The following is a 24,411-nucleotide window of genomic DNA, read 5'->3' on the forward strand; positions in this document are numbered from 1 at the left end:
AGTTTAATTGAGTTTACATAATTAAGCTGGATTAACTTCATTATGTTCATCAAACTTGATTTAATACATTTCCTCATGCTGGACCAGATTAATTTATTTTATTATTGATTTGTACTTGCCAGGTGATCAAGTGTAAAGACAGTAAAACTGTTGCACAGACAATTTAATAGCAACTGCTTATAGAGTTAAGCAGTGCTCAAATCAAAAATCACTTGAACGCGAAAGTCCATCCTCAACCTAAGTGCAAGCCCATTATTCAGTTTCATTTCAGTTTCAACTTTGTCTAAGATGTTTCACATAAATGCCTTTGGAGAAATGTAAACAGAAGTAAATGTGATACTTGTTTGGATAAAAAAATGAACATGGATAAAATAGATCAGATCTTGGACTCTTGTTGAGGAATTTTGTGTGCATGCGGAAAAGTCTTCACATTGAAGACTTGGTATCTTGGCAAATATGAGCACAGTTTGAGACTTTTCTTCTGAAACTAGAAGAAACACATGTGATACTGCATTATAAAAAACAATTCTGGAGAAAAATCTCCATTTGCTTTCCATTATATATCCTGTATAGGATAAACCATCTGACTTTTCTTCTCTAGGCTACAAGATCAAATTGAAACTCTCTGTCTGTGCCTCTAGCTAAACTATTAACATTATAGTGAATATTTGTAAACTCATGATAGGAATGTCAATTTTCAGACTCAACGTTGTCCTGTGATGCCATCTGCTGGTTTTAAGTTATGACATTTTCCTCTTTCCATTTTAGATGGATAATCAAGCTACTGCTACTTAAGCGTTTTTTTATTGCCAAGCATTAAATATCCATTCTGCCTGACAGATAAAACTGAAATACGTTTCCTGACAAAAACGCTTCTCTATGTACGATAGCTCCATTATCTGTAACAGAAAAAGAAATTCTGACTGCGGCTGCGTGTATTAGCCAATCAGAAAACAAGAAGGCGACGTGAGTTTGTGGGCGGAGTTCATCAATGTTTGACCCAACGACTTCTGCGTCCGAACGGATTGGCCCCATTCACTTCAATTGTACTGGATTGAATTGTATATAAATATTTAAGGATTTGTTTTACATTCAGTTAGCTTTAGGAGAAAAGGTCCAGTATCCATATTGCTCTCAATTAGAATACATTTTTCATTTCTGAAATTCCTTTTAACATGCATCCAGTGATACATCATATTTAATCATAACTCATAATCATAAATCATAATTTACTCATAAGCATCCATGTTTGTCTGCCAAATTCATATACAACACCACAGAATGTGGAGTCAGACAGTAAGCCAGGAAAAACATCAAACTTCTTCACCTGGTTATTCACAGTGCTACCAGCTTTATTACCACACAGTTTACATTTGGCCTCTTACATAAAACACAATCAAATAACATTTTGCAGTTTGAAGAAAACTCTCAGAGAGCAAGAAAAGGCAACACAACTAAGCACACATATAAGTCATTATAGTGTCGGAGCTTGTTTCTTCATCCATTTGACTACATTCAGAGGCACACAGCATTGAAGGCAGGCGAAAGAAAGCCTGCAGCAGAGGTCTGATTTGTGGGGACTGCAGAATGCCACCTGATGAGATTGATGATGATGAGCGGTTTTTCTCCCTCTTTTTCTTTTTTTGGTTTGGAATAGGGCACTAGTACCCCTGGGTGAAATTGTAGCCAGTCTCTGAATGGAGGCTGGAGCCTGGAGCAGTGAAACTGTAGGCAGCATAAGCAACCACAGAGCCGAACATCAGTCCAGACATGTAGGACACAGTCATTATGTTCCCTAAAGGAGAAATTGCATGAACCAAAGTTACTGACTACATCTCATGAGTAGAGATTACAAATGTATCCTTCCAAATATTGAGGCAGACTTCTGCACAGACTTTTTATTTATACACTATGACTCTAAAAGGAGTGATGAATTTACCTGCTAGTTCCCGCTGCTCAGGTGCCACCTTGCCTGCAGCATGAATCATGGGCACACTGCCAAAGTAGCCATTAGTGATGCCCATGAGGAGGGAGAAGATGCAAGGCCATGCTGGGTGGCTAAAGGTGGGTTTCTGAGTGGGGTACACACACATGATGAAGAGAGGGATGAAGACTACTCGCACACAAGAGCAGAAGAGAAGACGAGTTCCATCCCAATCATACGGCACAGCTGCCAAGATCTTGAAACAAAAGACACTTGATTAAAGAGGACTCTCAATGTTCATTCATTATCATTATCATGATGACTGCAGCGGTAGTGGCAACAGAAGGAACAGAAGTATTACAACACAACTAACTATCCACTGATGTCCTTGAACTTACTTTGCCTACAAAGTCAGAGATGTTGAAGATGGCCATGATAAGGATGGGCAGCCATTCCCCCAGCGTGACATTCCTGATCTCAGACTCCAGTCCAGGAAAAAGACACAGGGTGATGAAATAAGTGACGGCAATGGACAACATGTATGTCCAGATTACCCTTGCAACCACATAGCGATGCAGAATCATATCTGAAACAGAAGGGGTCACTACTCCATTAATCACTAGCATATGTTTTCTATCAGTGTTTTACATACAGTGGCCACAAAAAGTATTTAGACATATAAGTCACACTTACAAAATTTATGAATGTCTTTGCATTATATAATATATCAAACCCATGGGATTTATTTTAAAGAAATATTGCTCAAGCAAACATTTGACAAAACATTTCACAAAAAAAAGTTATTCACAGTGAGTGTATATATGCAGTCTCTGAGCACTTTATTAGTAACAGTATGGTCCTAATAAAGTGCCTGGTGTAGTCTTCTGCTTTTGTAGCCCATCTGCCTCATGGTTTGACATGTTCTGTTACCGTAGCCTTTCTATCAGCTCGAAACAGTCTGGCTATTCTCAGTTGACCTCTCTAATCAACAAGATGTTTCTGTCCGCAGAACTGTTTTTTGTTTTTGGCACCATTCTTACTAAACTCTAGAGATCAGCAGTTTTAGAAATACTCAAACCAGCCTGTCTGACACCAACAATCATGCCACATTTGAAATCCCTGAGATCTCATTTTTCCCTATTCTGATGGGTGATGTGAACCTTTACTAAAGCTTCTGACCCGTATGTGAATGATTTTATGCATTGCACTGCTGCCACATGATTGGCTGATTAGCAGGTGTACAGGTGTACCTAATAAAATGCTCAGTGAGTCTATATGTAGTGTTCAAAGTGAAGACAAGAAGTAATTGGACACTTTGTGGTTGTCAAACATTAGTTGAACATGTCCATAGTTAATGGGCTGAACTACTTTACACATCCACTAAAATGACCTTGAGATCAGTTGGCCAAAAGAAATAGAAGAAAATGGCTAAGGAAAGTGACATTTATTCTGAGAAAATATAAAGAATCAGTTGTTTGCAGACACCACTTGGTTTAATATATTTTATTTAATGCAATGACAGAAAGTGACATTTTTGGCCCTTAAAAAAAAATATTATTGGCAACGTGCATGAGAAAACAGTAAAAAATTATATACAATCCAGTATAAAAAATGATAATATGCAGCCATTATTGTGATCTCACTTTTTATGCCTGGCCAGCTCCTGTCAGTCTTTGGTTTGGGCACGTCAAACCTCACGTAAGTGTTACCACCAGCAAACTCTGTGCAGCCATCTTCAGCTGGAGAAGCACCCACTGCACCATTGCCCTTGGAAACAGAGATTACATCTGACCAATTCTTACTGAATACATTACATCCACAGAGGACTGACTATCAATACAACACTCATTCTCTTCTTTATATTGTAAAAACACCTTGCCTTCACTAAATCATATTCATTTAATGATGAAAAAACACGTCAAAATCAATGACCGTATCAAACAGGTCATTGCAACTTTGTAAGAGCGTGTAATGTATTCATATTATAATGCTTTTCATGAATTTCTGCAGGGGAGATGTGAGGAGGGCCATTACTTGATTAAGTGTCAGGCTGAACTAGAAAAACCACTCTCTTTAATTTGCTGAGGTAAAAAAACAGCTCTAAGTTCTCATTGCAACAGAGACAGGGATAGCACAGTGTAACTGATCCAGAGAAATACCTCCACAGAGTATCATAAGCTATACACCAGGGCCAATATTTTTCCATCTTAATATGAAGAGACAACTAGAAGAAATCCATTGGTAGGTACATTTCCTTGAAAAATGCAAACACTATGGCTCTGTGGCACTATAAAAACATTGCCCTGTTTGTTTGAGCACCCCGACCAGTCTCAGCAACACTGTTGTGTGTTAGGTGTGGGAATATCGTTTTTGGTCGGTATCAATGGCAGATGGAAGGAGTTTTCAGGAGACAACTAGCATGCGTTAAAGTTGCTGTAAGCACTGTTAGCGGTTCTGGAACTTCAGTCCAAAAGATTTAGAGTGTCTCTTTCCAAAACCCTGCTTCCAATGATACAGTTAAAGGGATAGTTCACCCAAAAATGAAAATTCTCTCATCATTTACACACCCTTATGACCTCCCAGATATGTATAACTTGCTTTATTCAGCAGAACACAAATGAAGCTCTTTAGAAGAATATTTCAGCTCTGCTGTCCATACAATGTAAGTGAATGGGTGCCAAAATTTTGAGGCTCCAAAAATAAAATAAATCAGCATAAAAGTAATCCATATGACTCTAGTGGTTAAATCAATGTCTTCAGAAGCGATGTAATAGGTGTAGGTGAGAAACAGATCAATATTTAAGTAAATATTTACTAAAAGTTCTCAGTCAATCTCACTTTCACATTCTTCTTCTTTTGTTTTTGGTGATTCACATTCTTCATGTATACGCCCCCTACTAAGCAGGGAGAACAATTTCTAGCAAGAATTTACTTAAATATTGATCTGTTTCTCACCCATGCCAAAATGTAAGCGTCAACATTTTTGCATCCATTCACTTGCATTGTATGGACCAACAGAGCAGAATTAGTCTTCACAAAATCTTTGTTTGTGTTCTGCAGAAGAAAGAAAGTCATTAACATTTGTAAAGGCATGAGGGTGAGTAAATGATGATATTATTTTCTAAAAAATAGCACCCTGAACTGACAACATTCATGAATCTGAATATGGCATTAGACCTAAAGGATCCGCTTCAGCTACTACACTCTCAGCTTCCTGCTAAACGATTGACAGTTTGTAAGCACATCAAAGTCTTTTAATTGGCTCATTAATTGGCTCATAGAATTTGACAGCGACCATATTTTTGTTTGTTAGTTCCATAGTCTAATGCTGTCACAGAGACTGGTGAGATATCTCAAGACACTTAATTCAGTTATAGCTATCAGGGAGTATGAACCTTTTCTGCATACCATTCCATAAAAATACAAAATTATTTCTTCTATTATGTATGGTGTCACTAGAAGTGCAAAAACTACACACTTAACCTTTATAAAATATTTAAGGTGCTACAAATAACATTAACAGTCTTTAAGCTACAAAAGAGCTTCATTTATATGTAATTATATGTGCATTTTATCCTTGCCACATTAACAATCAGCCACAACTATTGGTATTGAAGTTACTCTTAAGTGCTTTCATATATTACCCCAACTGAACTGCCAGTGTCTGAGTGAGCACTTAAATCATGCACGAGTGCACATTTACAGAGAGCAGTGACCGGCACAAATGTGTGAATATAGGGGACATTTTACAAAAAAACACTGCTAAGTATGCCAAACGAACTTTTCAGTCTTAACTTAATCAAAGAGAGCTTAACAATTCAACTTTCACATCACCAGAGCACCATAACTCCTCTGATTTATTTAAATCAAATTCTTTTTCTAAACCATGCATAATATAGAGGAAGAAAACACGTTACCATGTGCTGTTTAATTTACACAGCACTTTTTATTACAAAAGCAAACTTTATGCAGCAGTATTAGTCACCTACACTAGGGGTTTTCAAACTGAGTTTCACGGACCTCCAGAGAGTAGCAAGAGGGTGCTAGCAGGTCCACAGTTATTCAATTCTTTTATTTTTTATATAAAGTTAACATTTACCAAATTCGACATTAATACTATTTCAAGAACTTTGAAAACCCCTGACCTATGCCACAACCGTCATTGTGGACACACACAAAACATCTTAGAGTTGCTCATTTGCATACAGTTGCTGGAAAAAGTAAGAACTCTGCACTGTAAATGTTTACATTGTGTTCAATAAAAGACGTTTCATATAAAAACATTGTTTGTGTGCAGAGGTGGGTAGTAACTCGTTACATTTACTTGAGTAACATTTTGGGGTTAATTTTACTTTTAGAGAAGGTTTAAAAGTGGGTAATTTTACACTCACTAAAGTAAATTTTTTTTTTTAACTTTTACTTCTTTACAATGTGTGGCGTTACTGTTGTAACATTACTGGGTTTAATTTGAATTAATGTGTAATTTATTGAGAGATTATTGTATGGGACTTTTACGAGAGCAGAAGTTCACAGCTGCTTGCGATGAGACGCTCCCACTTGAGTGATGAGACTGTCACTCAAATCATCAGTGCAGCAGCATCAAACTCTTCAAAATGAAACTCTTTCTTCACTCCACACAGTGAAAAAAATAATAGTTTCGTCATACAATGCCTTCATTTAACACCAAGACAAGATGATATTTCAAGATTAAAGTCACAGCTCCAAATTCAGGCAGCACGCTGAGGTAAATATTGGCTCTAATTCTAATGCTGGCTTTTCTGTGTAATGAGATGGTCATTTTCAGGGTGATTCTGTAACTGGGCTCATATGACATCAGTTTTTCAGTGTACATTTTTAAATCAGTGCAGCAATATATCAGTGCACTTTGTCCCGCATGTCATGAGCAGTATTTATGCATTTACTCCACGCCCTTGCGGGGGTACTGGAAACTATCGCAACTTCTTCATGCGAATTAACTGTATAAATCCATGTAAACATCCAAATTGAGTGTAAATCACTGCCATTCATGAGATTGAAAACTGGAGCGCGAACAGACAACATTTCTGCGAGTGCACAGCGAGGTACGCTTATGTGATGTGCACAAGGCAATAGTTGCGACGAGAGTGGCTGTGTATGCAATCGTTTACTCATTCACTATTTCCTATATAGTGAATGGCAGTTAGTGCACTATATCTCAGCAGTAAGTGAACAAAATGGTGCAGAAACGTCACATATGAAATTATAAAATACTTATTAAATAATATATGAATACAATAAATCTTCATTCTGTTTGTCATTTTTAATACATACTGTGTGTTAATATAAGAGTAAACACATTTGATCAAATAAAGAGTACATGTATCTGTATGTTTTTTCTCTCTATTTGTTATTATGTTATTTTAATCCAGTAATTTGTCAAAATTAATTTACCACATTCAGCATGAAATAAAACATTGCAGGAGTGAAGGAAGCAGTAAACTCCCAGCTCATACGTCTTCCCCGTGGTGGATTGTGGGAAATTAACCGTCATCGAGTGTACTTAAAATGTACAATTGTGGGTAAGTATGAGTGAACAAAAGTAGAGAATGAGTGGCTCACTCAGAATTCAGACACTCCTATAAAATAGCGAAAACTCGAAATAGTGGACTATATAGTGTATAGGGGGTGGTTTCAGACACTGCGAGTGTTCCACGATCAGGGTTGGTGCCCTACGTAGGTTGTGTACTCGGCATTTAGGGAGCGGCGGTACTGTTGTACAGAACTAATGATCTAAATACTTACGACACTGAAAACTGTAACTACACTGAAATAAGAATCCACACAGGACTTTAAACGCTATGAAATAGCAAAAGAAGGGATTATATTTCAGCATTATATCAAATGTCCTTGTGGGACATTTTCACTGTAATAATTACTAGAAATGTTTCCAAACCTCTCTTCTTTTTGACATTCATCCAGATCTGACAAGAGACCTTAAAGGGATAGTTCACCCACAATTCTCATTATTTACTCACCCTCAAACAACCCCAGATGTGTATGATGTTCTTTCTTCTGCTGAACTTAAATTAAGTGAATGGGTGGCAACATTTTAAAGCTAAACAAACAAACATAAGTCAGCATAAAAATAATCCAAATGACTCCAGTGGTTAAATCAGTATTTTGCAATGTGATAGGTGTGGATGAGAAACAGAGAAACAGATCACTATCACATTCTTCTTGTGTTTTTGGAGATTCACATTCTTCTCTACATATTGCCACTTGCTGTCTTGAAAAAAATGACAAATATTGATCTGTTTCTCACCCACACCTATCATATAACTTCTGAAGACATGGATTAAACCACTGGAGTCTTATTAATTACTTTTATACTGCATTTATGTGCTTTTTGGAGAATCAAACATTTGGCCTACAGAGCTAAAATATTCTTTTAAAAATCTGAATTTGTGTTCTGCAGAAGAAAGGAAATCATACACATCTGGGATAGGATGAGGGTGAGTAAATGATGAGAGAATTCTCTTTAAAGTAAAAGTTCAGCCATAATTTAATATTCTGTCATAATTTCTCTACCCTCATGTTGTTCCAAACCAGTGTGAGGCTTTGTATTATGTGGAACACAAAAGATGTTAGAAAGAATGTTAGGGACTGACAGTCTCAGTCACCATTCACTTTCAAAATACATATATATATAAAAAATAAACATTCACTGAAAGTAAATAGTGACTCAGGCAAAAATTATGTCTAATATCTCCTTACTGTGTTGCATGCAAGAAAGTCATACGGGTTTGGAACAACATGATGGTGAATGATGACAGAATTTCCATTATTAATAATAATAATAATAGTTCTGTAATACACGTTCAATGTGCATTATGTAATGAATATAGGGAAGTAAACGTCTAGTATTTCATTTGTGAAAGTAATGAGTTACTCACTACTTGATTACACTTTTAATTCTTAATACTTTCTTACTCTTACTCAAGTAATTATTTATGTTAGTACTTTTACTTTAATTTATGTTAGTTTTTGAAGTAATTGTAATTTTACTTGAGTACAGTTTTTGGCTACTCTACCCACCTCTGTTTGTGTCTTATATGTTCAAGCATTGTTTTTCTAGTGATGAAGATCAGATTATATGTTTTGACCAATTTAAGCAGAAATCCATAGTAAATCCAAGGTTCACAAACTTTTTCCTGCAACTGTAACACTCTGAGAAAGTAGAAAAGTCAGAAATAAGTCCATCTTAATATGTCATTCTCATGTTTGACATGTAAAACTTACAAATCTTACTTCTTCTGTAATGACATCATGGTGCACCTTGTACTGGGTTCCATGGTCTTTGGAATGGGAGAGGCCCTTGCGTGCCAGACTAGTGTAATACTGGACAAAACGTGTTCTTCGCACCAGCATGTGCAGGATGAAGCACATCAACACCATACAGATGGAAATGAGGAAGAAGATGATGGTATTTTTTCTCTCGTTTTTGATCATTAGTTTGGTGAAGATTCGACTAAGTGAAATAATTACTCCTGCCGTGCCTGTACAGAGAAAAATGCATGTTGTCACATATGGGAATCTATTTATGCTATTACATCTAAACCAGAGGTTCTCAACATTTTAGACTCCAAGGCCCAATATTTGTCAAAGACAATATTCAAAACCCCCTTTCCACAGAAACTAGGTGCGTTAAAGGGATAGTTCACCCAAAAATGTTAATTCTCTCATCATTTACTCACCCTCATGTCATTCCAGATGTGTATGACTTTCTTTCTTCTGTTGAACATAAATTAAGATTTTTAGAAGAATATTTCAGCTCTGTAGGTCCATACAATGCAAGTGAATGGTGACCAGAACTTTGAATGTCCAAAAAGCACATAAAGGCAGCATAAAAGTAATCCATATGACTCCAGTAGTTAAATCCATATCTTCAGAAGCAATATGACAGGTGTGGGTGAGAAACGGTCAATATTTAAGTCTATATTTTCTTATCAATGTCCAATTTTAACCAGCCCTCCTAAGCACTATTCTCTCCTAAGAAATAAAGTCATACACATCTGGGATGAGGATGAGTAAATTATTTGAGAATTATAATTTTTGGGTGAACTATTCCTTTAATATAGCAGCAGGTTTTAGCATTTTAAGTAAGTTTGATTATTTTTAATATAGTCTATTTTGAATAATTTAAGTCTTATTGAAGTTCCTTTGGAAGTTGATTTAGGGCATGTCCCCAAACCACTACTCTAACATTACCACATTTGATGGTAAATAGCATCTTACTCTCTCCAGTCATCACTCCCTGTGTGTAGTGTTTGGGAAGCATCCCCATGTATCCATAGAAACTGGACTGCTGCACTGGAGACACAGGTAAATAAGTGTTATTGCTGGAAATAACATAGTTGAGAGAGAACACAATGTTCTGAGCCTAAAAGAACTCCCAGCGCTTCTACAATAGAAACTTGTTTGAAAAATCAAGTATGACCAAATACCTGTGCATCCAAATGCCACAATACCCACTGACATCAGATTGATGACGTATGCCTGTTTTGTGGTGAACTTCTCCAGCCACACATCAAAGATGGTGACAAAAAGCAAAGGTCCAAGTGCAAAAAAGTAACCTGCAAAAGATGACATTTACTGGAATCAGATATAAGCCCAGAGAGTCCAGCAAAACTGAGTTAGCACACCAACTCACACTTTGGTCAATCCAAATATTTTTCCATCTGTTGAAACAATTCATTTTTTATTTGATACAACATGCCTTTTTATTCTTTGTGTGATACATATTCTACATTTATACCAAGTGGAACATTGCCGCACCTTCGGAGCTCATGAGATTTGATGGTCTAATTTATGTTTCATGTTTTTTCAAAAATTCCTTAGGAGATATAACACGATGCAAATGGGACCATTGTTGTCATAGTAAGAGCATAGCGCTATAACATATATGTGGATCGTATAGCTTAGATAATATGGCCTTTAATGATAAATGTTTGCACTCATACTGAAATTTCAGTATGACTTCAGTAGGACTTCAGATTTGAGATATATTTTAATACTCTGAAGGAGATATGTGAGATTTCTGGGGTCTGTTTCTCAGGATAAAAATATGACAAGCAGGAGACTTAAGCAAAAGTCCTGATTTCTTCTCAATTTAATCTCATTGCAGTCTGGAAGTAACTATTGAGATATTAAAGAGATATCATTTGAGATATTTCTTACCTATGGATTTGACTATAACTCTGTGAAAAGTTACAGTGGTATTACTGTATTACAGTAGTTCCGAAAGAAGATTGAAGAATAATTTTTCAAAACCACAGACTCTGATAATTATGCCCTTTTGTTTCCTTGAGTTTCTTTTCTTTTTGGGTGGCATATACTGCTTAGTCACAATAAAGAGTGCTTATAACATTGTGATTTCATCATACAGAAGCAGCTGCATTTGATATGTTATTGACATTCATGTGCCAAATTAACTTTAATTTGAAGATAATGTATTCAGAATAAGTTGATGTGGTTAGACACGTCTGTTATGATCTGTGTACTCTACTTTGTAAAAAAGGAACATTGTTGTTCTAAAATCCATACAAGTTTATCTGTTTTTGCTTGTTAGTTTCCAGCATTTCCTAACCAGCCTCTCTATCCTTTTAACATTTTGCTCATTTAACAGTAGTGTGTAATTGTTATTCTTCAGGTTCAGATGAGTGATGCAGCTGCCAGACTGTTGCCCCTCCTCCCTCTTCCCTTAAGACCGGCCGCTCGCACAGTTCAATCAACTGCCTTCAACCCCACCCTTTTGTGCTTACTGTGTGTATCTTTTCTGAATAAACAGACTCACCCACAGTGATCCTGGTATGCAGGCTCAGCATCTCCACTAGGACATTGTTCAATATCACGGCCACAAGGGCCACAAGAATGTACGTTAAACCCATGTCAAACACGATAGGTGTTCCTGAAAGATATCAATAAGACAAAGAGAAGATGACCTCAAAATTCATCTGAATGTTCATGACATAATTCCTTTTATTATTGTAAAGGAAAAATAACATTGAGCAGAGATGTATGACCTTTTTATACGTATGATTTTTTACTACTAAGTTACTAAACGTCTAGGTTACGGATGTAACCCCCGTTCCCTGATGGAGGGAACGAGACGTTGTGTCGGAGCACCGAATATACCTCTGATCTATGAAAAAAGGCCAATGAGAAGTTGGCAGCCAGTATTTGCATACCCCGCCCCCGGACATACGGGTATAAAGGCGAGGAAATACTAGAGTTCATTCAGGACTTTTCTGAGGAGCTGGAAATGGTCCGGCCACTACAGCGTATCGGTTCAGCGACGTGGCCGGGAAGACACAACTTCTCGTTCCCTCTAGTCTGTCGCTCTCTTCGATGTTGTGTCGTACAAGCGACACTAGGGGTCCAATTTAAATCACGCCATGCGCTGAGCAGTGTACGTGTTCTGCTGACACAGGAGCGGGCAGGTGTTTTTACGTGCCAAACGACCGGCTGTATCAGACTGCACGTACCCTTCCCCAATGCCCCAAAAAAGTCATCGGAGTCCTTCTGGTTACCCAAGACAGGTAAACAAGGCAACGCTTGCCAACCTGGGAACGGGCCAAGCCTGGCGTCTTTTCTCTCTATGTTTCTCGCATAGAGCTATAGACGGCCGGGGCCCTTACATGCATCGAGGGAAGGGGGTCTTACCGAATTTCATATTCTTTCAGGGGGAAAAGACCCTGCGGAGACCACACCTACCCGGCGGGGAGGTAAAGTGGTGAATACATCACATGTGTTTTTAGGCGACACGTGGGAGTGGCGCGGTGGTAGATCCAGCCTCAGCGAGGGAACTGCCTAAGGAAAACGCGGGTCCGCTACGTAAGGGGGACCGTATCGCGGAGAATACACACAGTGGGAGTCTGAGTAGGAGTCCTCACCCTGTGGAGCACCTATTCCAGTACAGGGTAGATGGAGTACCCACAGTGGATTGGGTCTGCAAGTTCCTCCGCTGAACTGCAGACACATGTGGGCTAGGGAGGAATCGACCAGTGATTCAAGAAGTGGAATCTCCTGGGAAAAAAGATGCACAATTTTACCTCAACCGAGGGAAAGGGCGCTATATGCAAGCGATTCACCCGGCCAGCCCATCAGCGTGTTACCGAGTTCTACTGGCTCAGACCTGAGAAAACACGTGATGAAACTGACTCAACCCTGAGATTGTAATATCTCGTAAAGGTGTTGGGTGTTGCCCAATCTGCTGCTCTACAAATGTCTGCCAGGGAGGTACCCCTGGCCAGTGCCTACGAGGACGCAACACTTCTTGTTGACTGAGCTCGGACCCGCAAGGGGGGGCACGGCCTGGGTGTGATAGGCCAATGAAATGGCGTCTACTACCCAGTGGGAAAGCCTCTGTTTGGAGACAGCGTTCCCTTTCCGCTGTCCCCCAAAGCATACAAAGAGCTGCTCAGAAAGTCTAAAGCTCTGCGTGCGGTCCAGATAGGTACGCAAAGCACGTACCGGACACAGCAACGAAGAGGCTGGGTCTGCCTCCTCCCGGGGCAGCGCTTGCAGGTTTACTACCTGGTCTCTGAAGGGCGTGGTAGGAACCTTGGGCACGTAGCCCGGTAGCGGTCTTAGGATCACATGAGTGTCTGCCGGACCGAACTCCAGGCAAGTGTCAGGGACAGAGAACAATTGCAGGTCCCCGACCCTCTTGACGGAAGCGAGCGCGATCAGCAGGGCAGTCTTAAGAGAGAGGGCCCTGAGTCCAACTGATTCTAGCGGCTCGAAGGGAGGTCTCTGGAGGCCCGCAAGGACTAACAAGAGATCCCAGGAGGAGAACAGGCTTGGCCGGGAGGGATTCAACCTCCTCTTAGGAACCTGATTTGCCGTCTACTGCGTTGTGGTGAGCCACGATAGCAGCGACATACACCTTTAGGGTGGAAGGGGACAGCCTCCCCTCCAGCCTCTCTTGCAGGAATAAGAGCACTGATCTAACTGCGCACCTCTGTGGGTCTTCAGCCCGGGAAGAACACCAATCTGCGAACAAGAGACACTTCAGGGCGTAGAGCTGCCTGGTAGAAGGGGCTATGGCATGGTTGATTGTGTCTACGATGGTAGGTGGTAGACAAGCTAGATCTTCCACGTCCCGTCCAAGGACCAGACGTGGAGTTTCCAAAGGTCTGGATGCAGATGCCAGAGTGTGCCCTGCAGAAGGTCCTTCCTCAGGGGAATTTGCCAGGGAGGGGCTGTCACGAGGAGTATGAAGTCCTAGAACCAGGCACGGGTGGGCCAATAGGGAGCCACTAGTATGACTTGTTCCTCGTCCTCCCTGAAGGCTCACTGGGGGGAATGCGTACTTGCGTAGCCCCGCGGGCCAGCTGTGTACCAGTGCGTCTGCCCCAAGGGGAGCCTCTGTTCGGGCGTACCAGAGCGGGCAATGGGAGGTCTCTCGGGAGGCAAACAGGTCTACCTGGGCCCTGCCGAATCGTTCCCAAATCAGCTGGACCGACTGGGGGTGAAGCCTCCACTCTCCGCTGGGCAAGCATTGTCGTGGCAGCGCATCCGCTATCACATTGAGTTTGCCGGGGATGTGAGTGGCACGCAGTCGCTACCGGCTCCAAAGGAGGAGAAGACAGGCGAGTTGTGACATGTGGACGGAGCGTGCTGGCCCGAAGGCGGCAGCCCAAGGGAGTCATCCGCGTCAGACGCCGCACTCTCCGATGCAGCGGCGAGCTCCAGAGGATAGGCAGGCTGGCTGTGAGGTGAGCCGCTGTTGCCTCGAGCACGGATGGGAGTCAACGACCGTGCCGGGGGATGGGTGGTCCGAGGTGGTGTACCAGACGGAGCCGCACCCGCTGCCATCCCCAGATCGCTTCCAGCACCACTCGCACTGTCCTCAATCCTGTGGGAAGAAGGAGCAATGAGGGGGTGGCTGGAGTGGCTTGCTTTCGGTTGAAAGCGAGCCGCGACCGCAACGTTGTCATGGTCATGCCCTCGCAGTTAGAGCATGAACCATCCACAAACGCAGCCTCGGTGTGATCGCTACCCAGACACACGAGACAACGCCTGTGGCCGTCTGAAGCGGAGAGCACTCTACCCCATCCAGGAACTACACAGAGGCGGAAGGGCATCTTTATAAAGACGCGTCCTAGAAAGGACGTTCAACGCCGCTGTGTATTTTGCTCTTTTAGAGAAAATCACTCTTTTAGAGGAAATCACTCTTTTAAATAACTCTCTAGAGTTTGGGTTTCTGCACTGTCGAAGCGCCCAGGGGCAATCTGCACTGCCGTGCAAGGAGAAATCGCCGCTGTAATGCGCCCTCAGTCCAATAGCATGCAGAGCGTCAGAGGAATACAGGAACAGGTGTGATTTCACGCAAACAGCATGCACAACCATCGGCTCCGAAGAAATTTTCTGAATAAACTCTAGTATTTCCTCGCCTTTATACCCGTATGTCCGGGGGCGGGGTATGCAAATACTGGCTGCCAACTTCTCATTTGCCTTTTTTTCATAGATCAGAGGTATATTCGGTGCTCAAGAGAGACCCCTAGTGTCGCTTCTCCGACACAACGTCGACGAGAGCGACAGACGGGGAACTACACTCTGTTGTGCTTCCAACCAGCATGTTTTAATATGCTAACATTCACTTTCACTAGTTAGTAAATAAAGCAATAAGAGATATATTTGAGATACATTGACATATCTAACTTTGTTGGGTTTACCCAATTTAACTGGGTTATTTCTAACTAGGTTTGTGTTGAGATTACTTAGTAATGTTAAGCTAAGAAAACTAATTTTAAACAAGTAGAACCACTGCACACGATTGAATTATGTTCAGACTAAGATATTTTTTTTTTGTGTAAAATCAACATTTAAAATATAAAAAGCCCACAGTAGAAGCACAGTTCCAACTAAAATTACATGATCAAACATTCTAATATATAGGACTGTATGTCTTCTATTAAATGCAACATTTAGCCTAAGTTATTTCAATAGGCAATATTGAATTATGTGTTTCTTATTCAGTGTGCAAGTAAGCTTATGCTTACATTTATTAAAAATTGATGGGTTGCGATGGAATATAAGGGGCCCAAAGTAAGTTGTCAGTTGTCATTAAAATCCTAATGGAGCCCTTGAATAGATAAATAGTTGGGCCATATTTTGGCAAACTTGCATTCATTTCTGGGTCCATTTTGGTATGACACTCCCACTTTTTACTATCCAATCAATTTCCTAATGGATAAATCCCATCTGATTTTTTCTCGTTGAATTTCCTGTTTCATTCAGAAGCGCAGTAAGTCACATTACATAAGTTGACTTAAAATGCTAGCTAAGATATGAACCACAAATAAGACACAAACATGTAATGGTGTACCCTCAAACTTATGATGCAGGTAGTCCACATCTGTAATGAAGCTATTGTAAGGCAGCAGGAAGCCCACTCCAGCCATGAGCATGGCAAAATAGATCCCATGGTAGCGATCATCTGGGATGGTTTCTTCAAAGGCTAAGCACAGGAAATACACACATTTGTATCCACAAAGAAATATTGAGAGGTATAAACAGAATTCCTGTCTAAGTTTTCATTTGGACGACATTTAAAAAATGTGTGCTTTAAATATTTGTCACACAGTTTGTGTGCTGTCTCTTTGAAGTACTTTTATGCATATGTATGAGACATATGGCATTCTGCTCTCTCTCTCTCTCTCTCTCCGAAATTATTAATGGAAGCACTTTAGCACAACATGCCAAATTTAAGAGATGGAAGAAGTGAAGTACACTGAAAAAAATTATTTTGTGGTGAAGTAAATTTAGCAAAAAAGATTAAGCACATTCGAGTATTGATGCTGACGACCACCCCAGGAGTTGTGAGTTCGAATCCAGGGTGTGCTGAGTGACTCCAGCCAGGTCTCCTAAGCAACCAAATTGGCCGGTTGCTAGGGAGGGCAGAGTCACATGGGGTAACCTCCTTGTGGTCACAATTAGTGGTTCTCGCTCTCAATGGGGTGTATAGTAACTTGTGCGTGGAACGCGGAGTGTAGCATGAGCCTCCACTTGCTGTGAGTCTTCGCGTTGTCATGCACAGCAAGCCACGTGATAAGATGCACAGATTGACTGTCTTCGAAGCGGAGGCAACTGAGACTTGTCCTCCGCCACCCAGATTGAGGTGAGTAACCACGACACCACGAGGACCTAGTAAGTAGTGAGAATTGGGCATTCCAAATTGGGGAGAAAAGGGGATCAAAAAAATAATAATACAAATAAAAAGATTCTACATTCAACATGTAAAAAATTATTTATCTAGATTTTATGTAAATATTATTTATGATTGTTTGTTATTTTTACAATACGTCATCATGTATTAATCCTTAAGTGCAAAACCTTGTCATATTTATTTGCTAATTTGAGTAAATTTCACTGGTAAATAAAATAAGTACATTTTACTTAACTTTTCAAAGCTGGTGTTCCCTGCATGCACTGGGCACATCTTGAACAATTATTGGATTGTTTCACTGTTTCCACGTTTATTTCATAATTTTTTTTTATTGTTTTTTTATTTGTTTGTTATGTTTAATAACTTCTTTAATTTTCTACTCAAAATGACCTGTTCATGATAAAAAAAAAAAAGTATGTAATGTAATTAATGATTAAACATATTTTTGTCAGGATAATTCTAAATGTGACAAGTTCTAGTGAGATGTTTATTAAAATTTTATTATGTTTATTTAAGTACCTTGTATATCATATTTTTAAGTTACTGAATTTATTAAAGTGTTTATTTAAATGTACTCACTTTATTCAATATTATGTCATAAAGTTAAGTAGATTTGACTTTTATACGATTAAACTTGCAAAAACTTTTGAGCACTCCAGAGCATTTCTAATGCCAAAGATTAAGGAGTAACATGTTCTCCTACTCCACTGATTTAATAAGTGTGACCTTTGTATCCAGGCAACATGAGGAGACAGAATGCTCTCCACCTAACATGATTAGACCTTACTATAACATGCCAAGTAATGTAGCCTCTACAACCAAGGTGGGTCTTAATCCTTGCCTATACATTACAATGTGAACATTCACATATACAGTATTATGTACATAGCCAAGATAAAAAAATTATCACACTTTCTACAGCCACAAATATATTCTATGGCCATAGTGAGGCTAGAATTGTAATCTATATGCATCAGAGACTCACCAGGTTCTGAAAGGGCCAGCACCCCTTTGTCTGAGATGTCTTTCACATGACAGTCCTCTTCCTCCAGCTGGTAGCTCTCAAAACTGAAACTCATCACCACGTTGCCCTCTGGGGTCTGACCAGGGGTGGCCTGTTTATGCCTCTCTGCTCCTTTTGAACCCATAGTCCCTCTCTTGGATTGGGAACTCTTACAACAAGGCCTCCTTTAACAGTGTCAGTGTACTCTATAATATGATGTGCTCTGTGAGAGGAATTATATTAATATATTATTATTTACTTCATATATAAAAAGTAAGATGAACATGAACAGTTTATAGTTTAAACTAGCTTCACTGTAAAGTAGTCGATATCTAGAGAGAAGAATAGTCAATATAATGCAGATTTATAGATAATAAAATAACATTTCTGATAAAAAATGTTTTATTGATTCGCATATTAAACACAGAAAAATAAAACATATATAATCCCCAACCCCACCCTGGCCCCAACAACATCCCAGTAGTCATACATGACACACACACACACACACACACACAAAAATAAATAAATAAATAAATGATATATACGTATATATATATATATATATATATATATATATATATATATATATATATATATATATACTACTTTCTGAGCTATATATATATATATATATATATATATATATATATATATATATATAGACACATATTGACAACAACACTCTCTCTCCACTGCTCCTCCCCGAGAGCCCTTCAGAAACGCCAGGTATCAGCCCCATCTCCCCACAAACGACTCCAATTTCCCCAGTCTTCTAAATGACCCTTCTTCAAAACTATCGCTCTGGTGATCATGACACTGGTTAGGACCCAACTCTTTATGTGTCTATTCTCTACATCGATGACCGCCCCATTGCCCAAAATACAGAGTCCAGGGCAAAATGAAACCTGAGTGTCCAATAAGTCACGTACAAAACTCAACAGAACATTCAACCAACATTCTTGGATCTTAACACACCACCAAAAGACATGGGTTGTGTCTCCATCCTCTGATTGGCATTGCAAGCAGGGGGTGTGTCTTTTAGACCAAGCCTATACAGTCTAGAGGGGGTCCAATAGAATCAATGTAAAATCTTGAATTGCATAAGACACAACCCTGCATATTTAGATGCAGACTTGACTTTTTTTTTTATCCTAGCCCACATTCCCTCCTCCAATACCAAGTTTAAATCTTTCTCACATAATCTCTTGATAGAAGTTAAAGCTTCGTCCCCCAGACTCTGAATTAGCAGGGAGTAATACACTGATGCCTCATGACCTTTTCCAAAAGCAGTAATCACCCCTCCCAGAGTGTCTGCCGCTCTAGGGGGGTTTATGCTTCTCCCAAAAATAGTACAAAGCAAGTGGCGCAGCTGTAAATTCCTAAAGAACTGAGATCTGGGAATCCCAAAATGTTGAACCAAATTTTCAAAGGATCACAACATTTCGCTCTCATATAGGTCACAGAGTGTAGTGACCCCCTCCCAATCCACTCCGACCAGCAAAAAGGGGACTTATTAAAACAGAATTTTGAGTGCTGCCATATGCTTCAGGCAACATTTAAAAAAATGTCAGAAATTACAAATCTCTGGACACTTTTGTCCATACCAAGTGCAAATGCGAGATAACGGGGTGTAACTTAACTTCTCTGGATAATTTGATAGAAAGGCTTTGTAATGGAAAACGCTAAATATTTTTAAGATTCAGACTGATCCAGGCTTGTGTCATGGCTGGCAGAAGCATTCAATTCTTTAATGATTCCATATAAACTTCTAGCAAAAGTGGAGCCAATTCTGTTGCATAAGATCTAAAAAAAATCAGCAACAAAGCCATCTGGCCCCAGAGCATTGCCTGTAAGCAAGGCCTTAATTACCTCTCAAAGCTCCTCCAAGATTATCTCAGAAACAAGAGAATTGTTTTGCTCATTCATCAGTTATGGGAGATCTAATGGTTCCACAAAGTTTCTAATATCTTCATCAGTAGATGAAGACGTAGAACTATAAAGATCAAGATAGCTTTATAGTTTAAAGCATTCAAGAATGCTTTAATAGCATTATTAATATCAATGGATGAGGTACATTTTTCGTCCCCAGCAGATTTTACTGAGGGAATGGTAGAAAAAGACTCTCTCTGTTTTATAATTCTAGCCAGAAGTTTTCCTGCTTTGTCCCCCGACTCAAAGTATGACTGTCTTGCCCTGAATAGCTAAAACTCCACCTTCCGCGACAAAATAGTATTATATGTATTTCAATCGGGTCAATACTCTGAGGCCATCAGACAACATTTGGCACTTCAGCTCTGCCTCGGTTTATATTCCCTTCCAACTCCACGTGTTTTCGTGCTTTGGATTTTTTGGTGAATGAGGCATACTGTATGATCCGGCCCCTGAGGAACAGTTGGTCTCCATAGCAGTCAGGATTTTGCAAAAGGGACACATTAAAGGTGCTATATATATAAGATTGACAACAAGCATTTGAAATGTGTACTGTAGTCCAAATTCAAAATATTGGAGAGTTGTCTGCCCCACCCCAGACTCAAAGCTCATGCAGGTTGCCAGAATGTTGGCATGCAAATTAGCCAACTCAGCATCCGTTTTAAAGGATTTCTGGGCTTTAAGCTGTCTCCATCTTCCAAAGGCATCTCCAATATTTATCCTTTTTTTACTATGCCTCTGGTCATCGGGTGGAATCTGTTATCTCTGATTCAGTTCATTTGACTGCAGCAAACAGTGTTGTTTGCCTGCAAACTTGTTCAAATCTGGCTACCCGGCGGTGTCGAAATACTACTGATTAGTGGGGAATGTGCGGGATCACACAGGCCGAAATATAAATAAAAATTCTGGCCTGGAATGGAAACTTCAAAGTAGAATATACTGACTATAGCATTGTTATGGATAAGCCAGTATTTCAACTTAGCATGTTTCCTAATTCTCTAATGACATTTGGTATTTGACAATTTTTTGATTTAGTACAGTAAAGATATTACATATAGCACCTTTAAAGCGCCAACTATATGATTACCTTTTCTCCATATGTGGCAACACCTCTAAACTCACCAGGGTGTGATCTCAGACTAAAATGTTTCCAATTGAGCAATCAACAACAGATGAAATGATGTACTTAGATATATTAAAAAAATCTATTCTAGAATAAATCTTATGGACTGACGAAAAAATTTATAGTGCCTACCAGATGGGTTCAAAAGTCTTCAAATATCTGTAAGACCAAGATTTTTAAACATCCTGCGAAGCGTCAATGTTGCTCTCGGGGGCTTACACAATTTTGCTTCACTATGATCAAGGACTAAGCCCATCAAAAGATTAAAGTCTCCTCCCAATATTATATAATGAGGGATGCCCGTGTTTGCAACATCCCTTCATATCCCATCTATAAAAAAGCCCTGATCATCAATGTTAGGTTTGTAAATATTAGCCAAACGAAGACTTTGCCCCTTAATTTCTGCTAAAACAATAATGACTCTTCCTAATTTGTCTTTAATCTCTTTGAGATATTTTAATTCTAGATGCTTACTAATCAGTGTAATGACTCCCCTGCTCTTACTTGAGCCAGCACTAAAGAAAACATGTCCACCTCATATCTTCCTAAATTTTTCAGCTTCCTGCTGGGAAAGCTGCATTTCTTAAAGAAACACTAAATCATATTTCTTAAATGTAGAAGAGAAATAACCATCCTTCTTTTTATGGGGTGCCCCAAGACATTCACATTCCACGTGGAGAGAGACAGTCCACTCATATTAACATTTGACATTTTTACATATTAGAAAAAGAGATTGTGTATCAAAACTAAAATTATAAAGACAACATTCAAACATTAGTGCAAAAATCAAACCCCAAACTTCTCCCCGAACCAAACAAACAGAATTAAGAAAAACAGTGCCAACTGGCGTCCGTCCCTCTAAACTCAAAAAGTCCATGTACACCAGCGAGAGCCCCCGCGACAACTTTGCCATCAGACTGCTCAAGTCCGGTGTTTCTATACAAATTTTGTGAGACAGAATTACATAACAGAAGATAATCTATAAAGCAAACTCCAGCCAATAGGTGGAATAAACACAAAGAATTAGTAGATTCATCCACATAGCTGTCCCAAAGGTGCGTTTCTCCACAAAAAAAAACTCCAGCCGCTAGCAGAACCAGCAAAAAAAATTTTTTTTATAGATAAATAAATAAATACATAAATAACAAAAACAATTATATATATATATATATATATATATATATATATATATATATATATATATATATATATATATATATATATATATATATAATAAAAACATTTAGAAATAAAAGAATGTACAAAATATATATTTTTTAAAAACGATGTTCAGTTTCCTCTGACAGTCAAGTGAATGTTCAGTAAGCCGGCCTATTACATGTTACATGAGTGCAACAAATGACCTAATCACTCAAATGTCTTTCTTGCACAAAAAGAAACGAAAAACGCGCTCAGTGTCCTATAACTGCATTTAAGATGTAACCCTGGGGTGTTTCCTTTAAAGACCTCCGGCTCCACTTATTCCACAACGAGAGTGCTTCTGTATTTACTTATTGGTACACAGTTTAATGTGATGTTATGTTACGTTAAATGAGATCAAACGACTATTCGACAATGACAATTTTTTTTTACATTTTCTTATTGTCGATAACATCGACTAATTGTTTCAGCCCTACAGATGACTCCAGATAATTGATTCGTTTCTCGACATCCCCCACTCATGTAACCACCTGAATTTCTTCTCCATGGCAGTGATCAATCGACGTATTACAGCAAGATCCTCCAAGTCAGCAACGACCTTCGTCAGCATTGCAGACAAGTTCAACAATTCTCACCAAATTTGCCGCACTTCTCCGGCCAAATCACGTCCCTGGTCTGCGGTCTTGTCAGGGGCAAGTGTCTTTTCAAAGACATTGGTCATTAATCTTACAGTTCAAACAAAATCGATGTTTAAACACTGACCCTTAACACTTTAACTATACATAAGTAATATTTACATTATATTCATGATGTTAGCCAGAGGGGAACTGGCCCCCACAGGGTGTCTGGTTTCTCCCAAGGTTATTTTTCTCTATTAATCAACATCTTATGGAGTTTTCATAAAAAGAATTAAAACCAGCAAAATGCGCAGAGCTCGCCGTTCACACGTCAGACCCTCACATGGGGTCCCGTGAGTGCCTATACATAATACAATTTAATGACAGCAAATAATATATACACAAAATTAATTAAATTAACTGAACACAACAATTACTCAAAATTAAAAATTTTATGATCTCAAAATGGCCAATATACCAGTAAATCACTACTTTAAAGTATTGTTAAAATGGTTTATTTTAAAGTTAAGTGTCATCACATAAAAAATGTATTGCATAATTAAAGTCAAAAGTTTAGGGTCACATACTCATTCTTTATTATTATTATTTTTCACATTTAAGGATAATAGTAGATGCTAAAATATTGAAGATGCTAAAATATAACACAGTTTTGATTTATTTTTGATTTTTTTTTAGCCACAACATAATTCCTATAGTTCTATTTCTGTTCTTACTATAGGAATTATGTTGTGGCTAAAAAAAATTCAAAAATAAATCAAAACTGTGTTATATTTTAGCATCTTCAAAGTAGTCACCCTTTGCCTAGAATTTGCAGACATGAACTCTTGACATTTTCCCAATCAGCTTCTTGAGGAATCACTCTGGGATGCTTCTTAAACAGTATTGAAGGAGTTCCCATCAATACTGGGCACTTATTGGCTGCTTTTCTTTATTATTCGGTTCAAGTCATCCATTTCCATTTTTTTTAATACAATTTTAATTTAAAAAAAATAATATGGTGGCACAATTATTATTTTGTCTACAAAACTAATTTAAAACATTTAAGCTTTAGCCTACAGATCAAAAGGGTTTCAAGATCATGAGCAGCATTTCAGTCAAGAGACCCCAAACATCTGAAGGGCATATATATATATATATATATATATATATATATATATATATATATATATATATATATATGTGTGTGTGTGTGTGTGTGTATTCAATAACAACAATCTATCTAATTAACATATCTACGTAACATCCTTAAATGATATACAGAATTTAAAGATGGTTTCTAGTTTTTAGTATTTTCAATTTCCATGTTCTCTTACTGAGAGGTTCTCTCAGATTATGTAAGCTAGCTTACGCTACGGAAAGATTCATCTTTTCTGAGATATTGAAGCCAAAAAATTATCCTTAATTTTTGTATCCATTGTC

At 38.8% G+C, this 24,411-nt stretch overlaps 1 protein-coding gene across 2 annotated transcripts in view; it reads right to left on the minus strand.

Moving 5' to 3' along the window:
- Positions 1-1,338: 1,338 nt before the first annotated feature.
- Positions 1,339-24,411, minus strand: part of slc29a4a (solute carrier family 29 member 4a) — a 30,610-nt gene continuing 7,537 nt past the window's right edge. The window contains exons 2-11 of one of the 2 annotated variants that reach the window (XM_052139010.1): positions 18,121-18,361; positions 16,296-16,427; positions 11,757-11,870; positions 10,408-10,536; positions 10,199-10,273; positions 9,212-9,459; positions 3,568-3,691; positions 2,323-2,510; positions 1,940-2,180; positions 1,339-1,795 (exon numbers count right to left, since the gene is read on the minus strand). In XM_052139010.1, the coding sequence (XP_051994970.1) occupies positions 1,662-1,795; positions 1,940-2,180; positions 2,323-2,510; positions 3,568-3,691; positions 9,212-9,459; positions 10,199-10,273; positions 10,408-10,536; positions 11,757-11,870; positions 16,296-16,427; positions 18,121-18,283 (1,548 nt within the window). In that variant the 5' untranslated portion in view covers positions 18,284-18,361 and the 3' untranslated portion in view covers positions 1,339-1,661. Of the gene's footprint in view, positions 1,796-1,939; positions 2,181-2,322; positions 2,511-3,567; positions 3,692-9,202; positions 9,460-10,198; positions 10,274-10,407; positions 10,537-11,756; positions 11,871-16,295; positions 16,428-18,120; positions 18,362-24,411 lie in introns of both variants that reach the window. The other variant, XM_052139009.1, reaches the window with a different exon arrangement.

The sequence above is a fragment of the Xyrauchen texanus genome, chromosome 12 (assembly GCF_025860055.1).
Source record: "Xyrauchen texanus isolate HMW12.3.18 chromosome 12, RBS_HiC_50CHRs, whole genome shotgun sequence".
Taxonomy (NCBI): Eukaryota; Metazoa; Chordata; class Actinopteri; order Cypriniformes; family Catostomidae; genus Xyrauchen; species Xyrauchen texanus.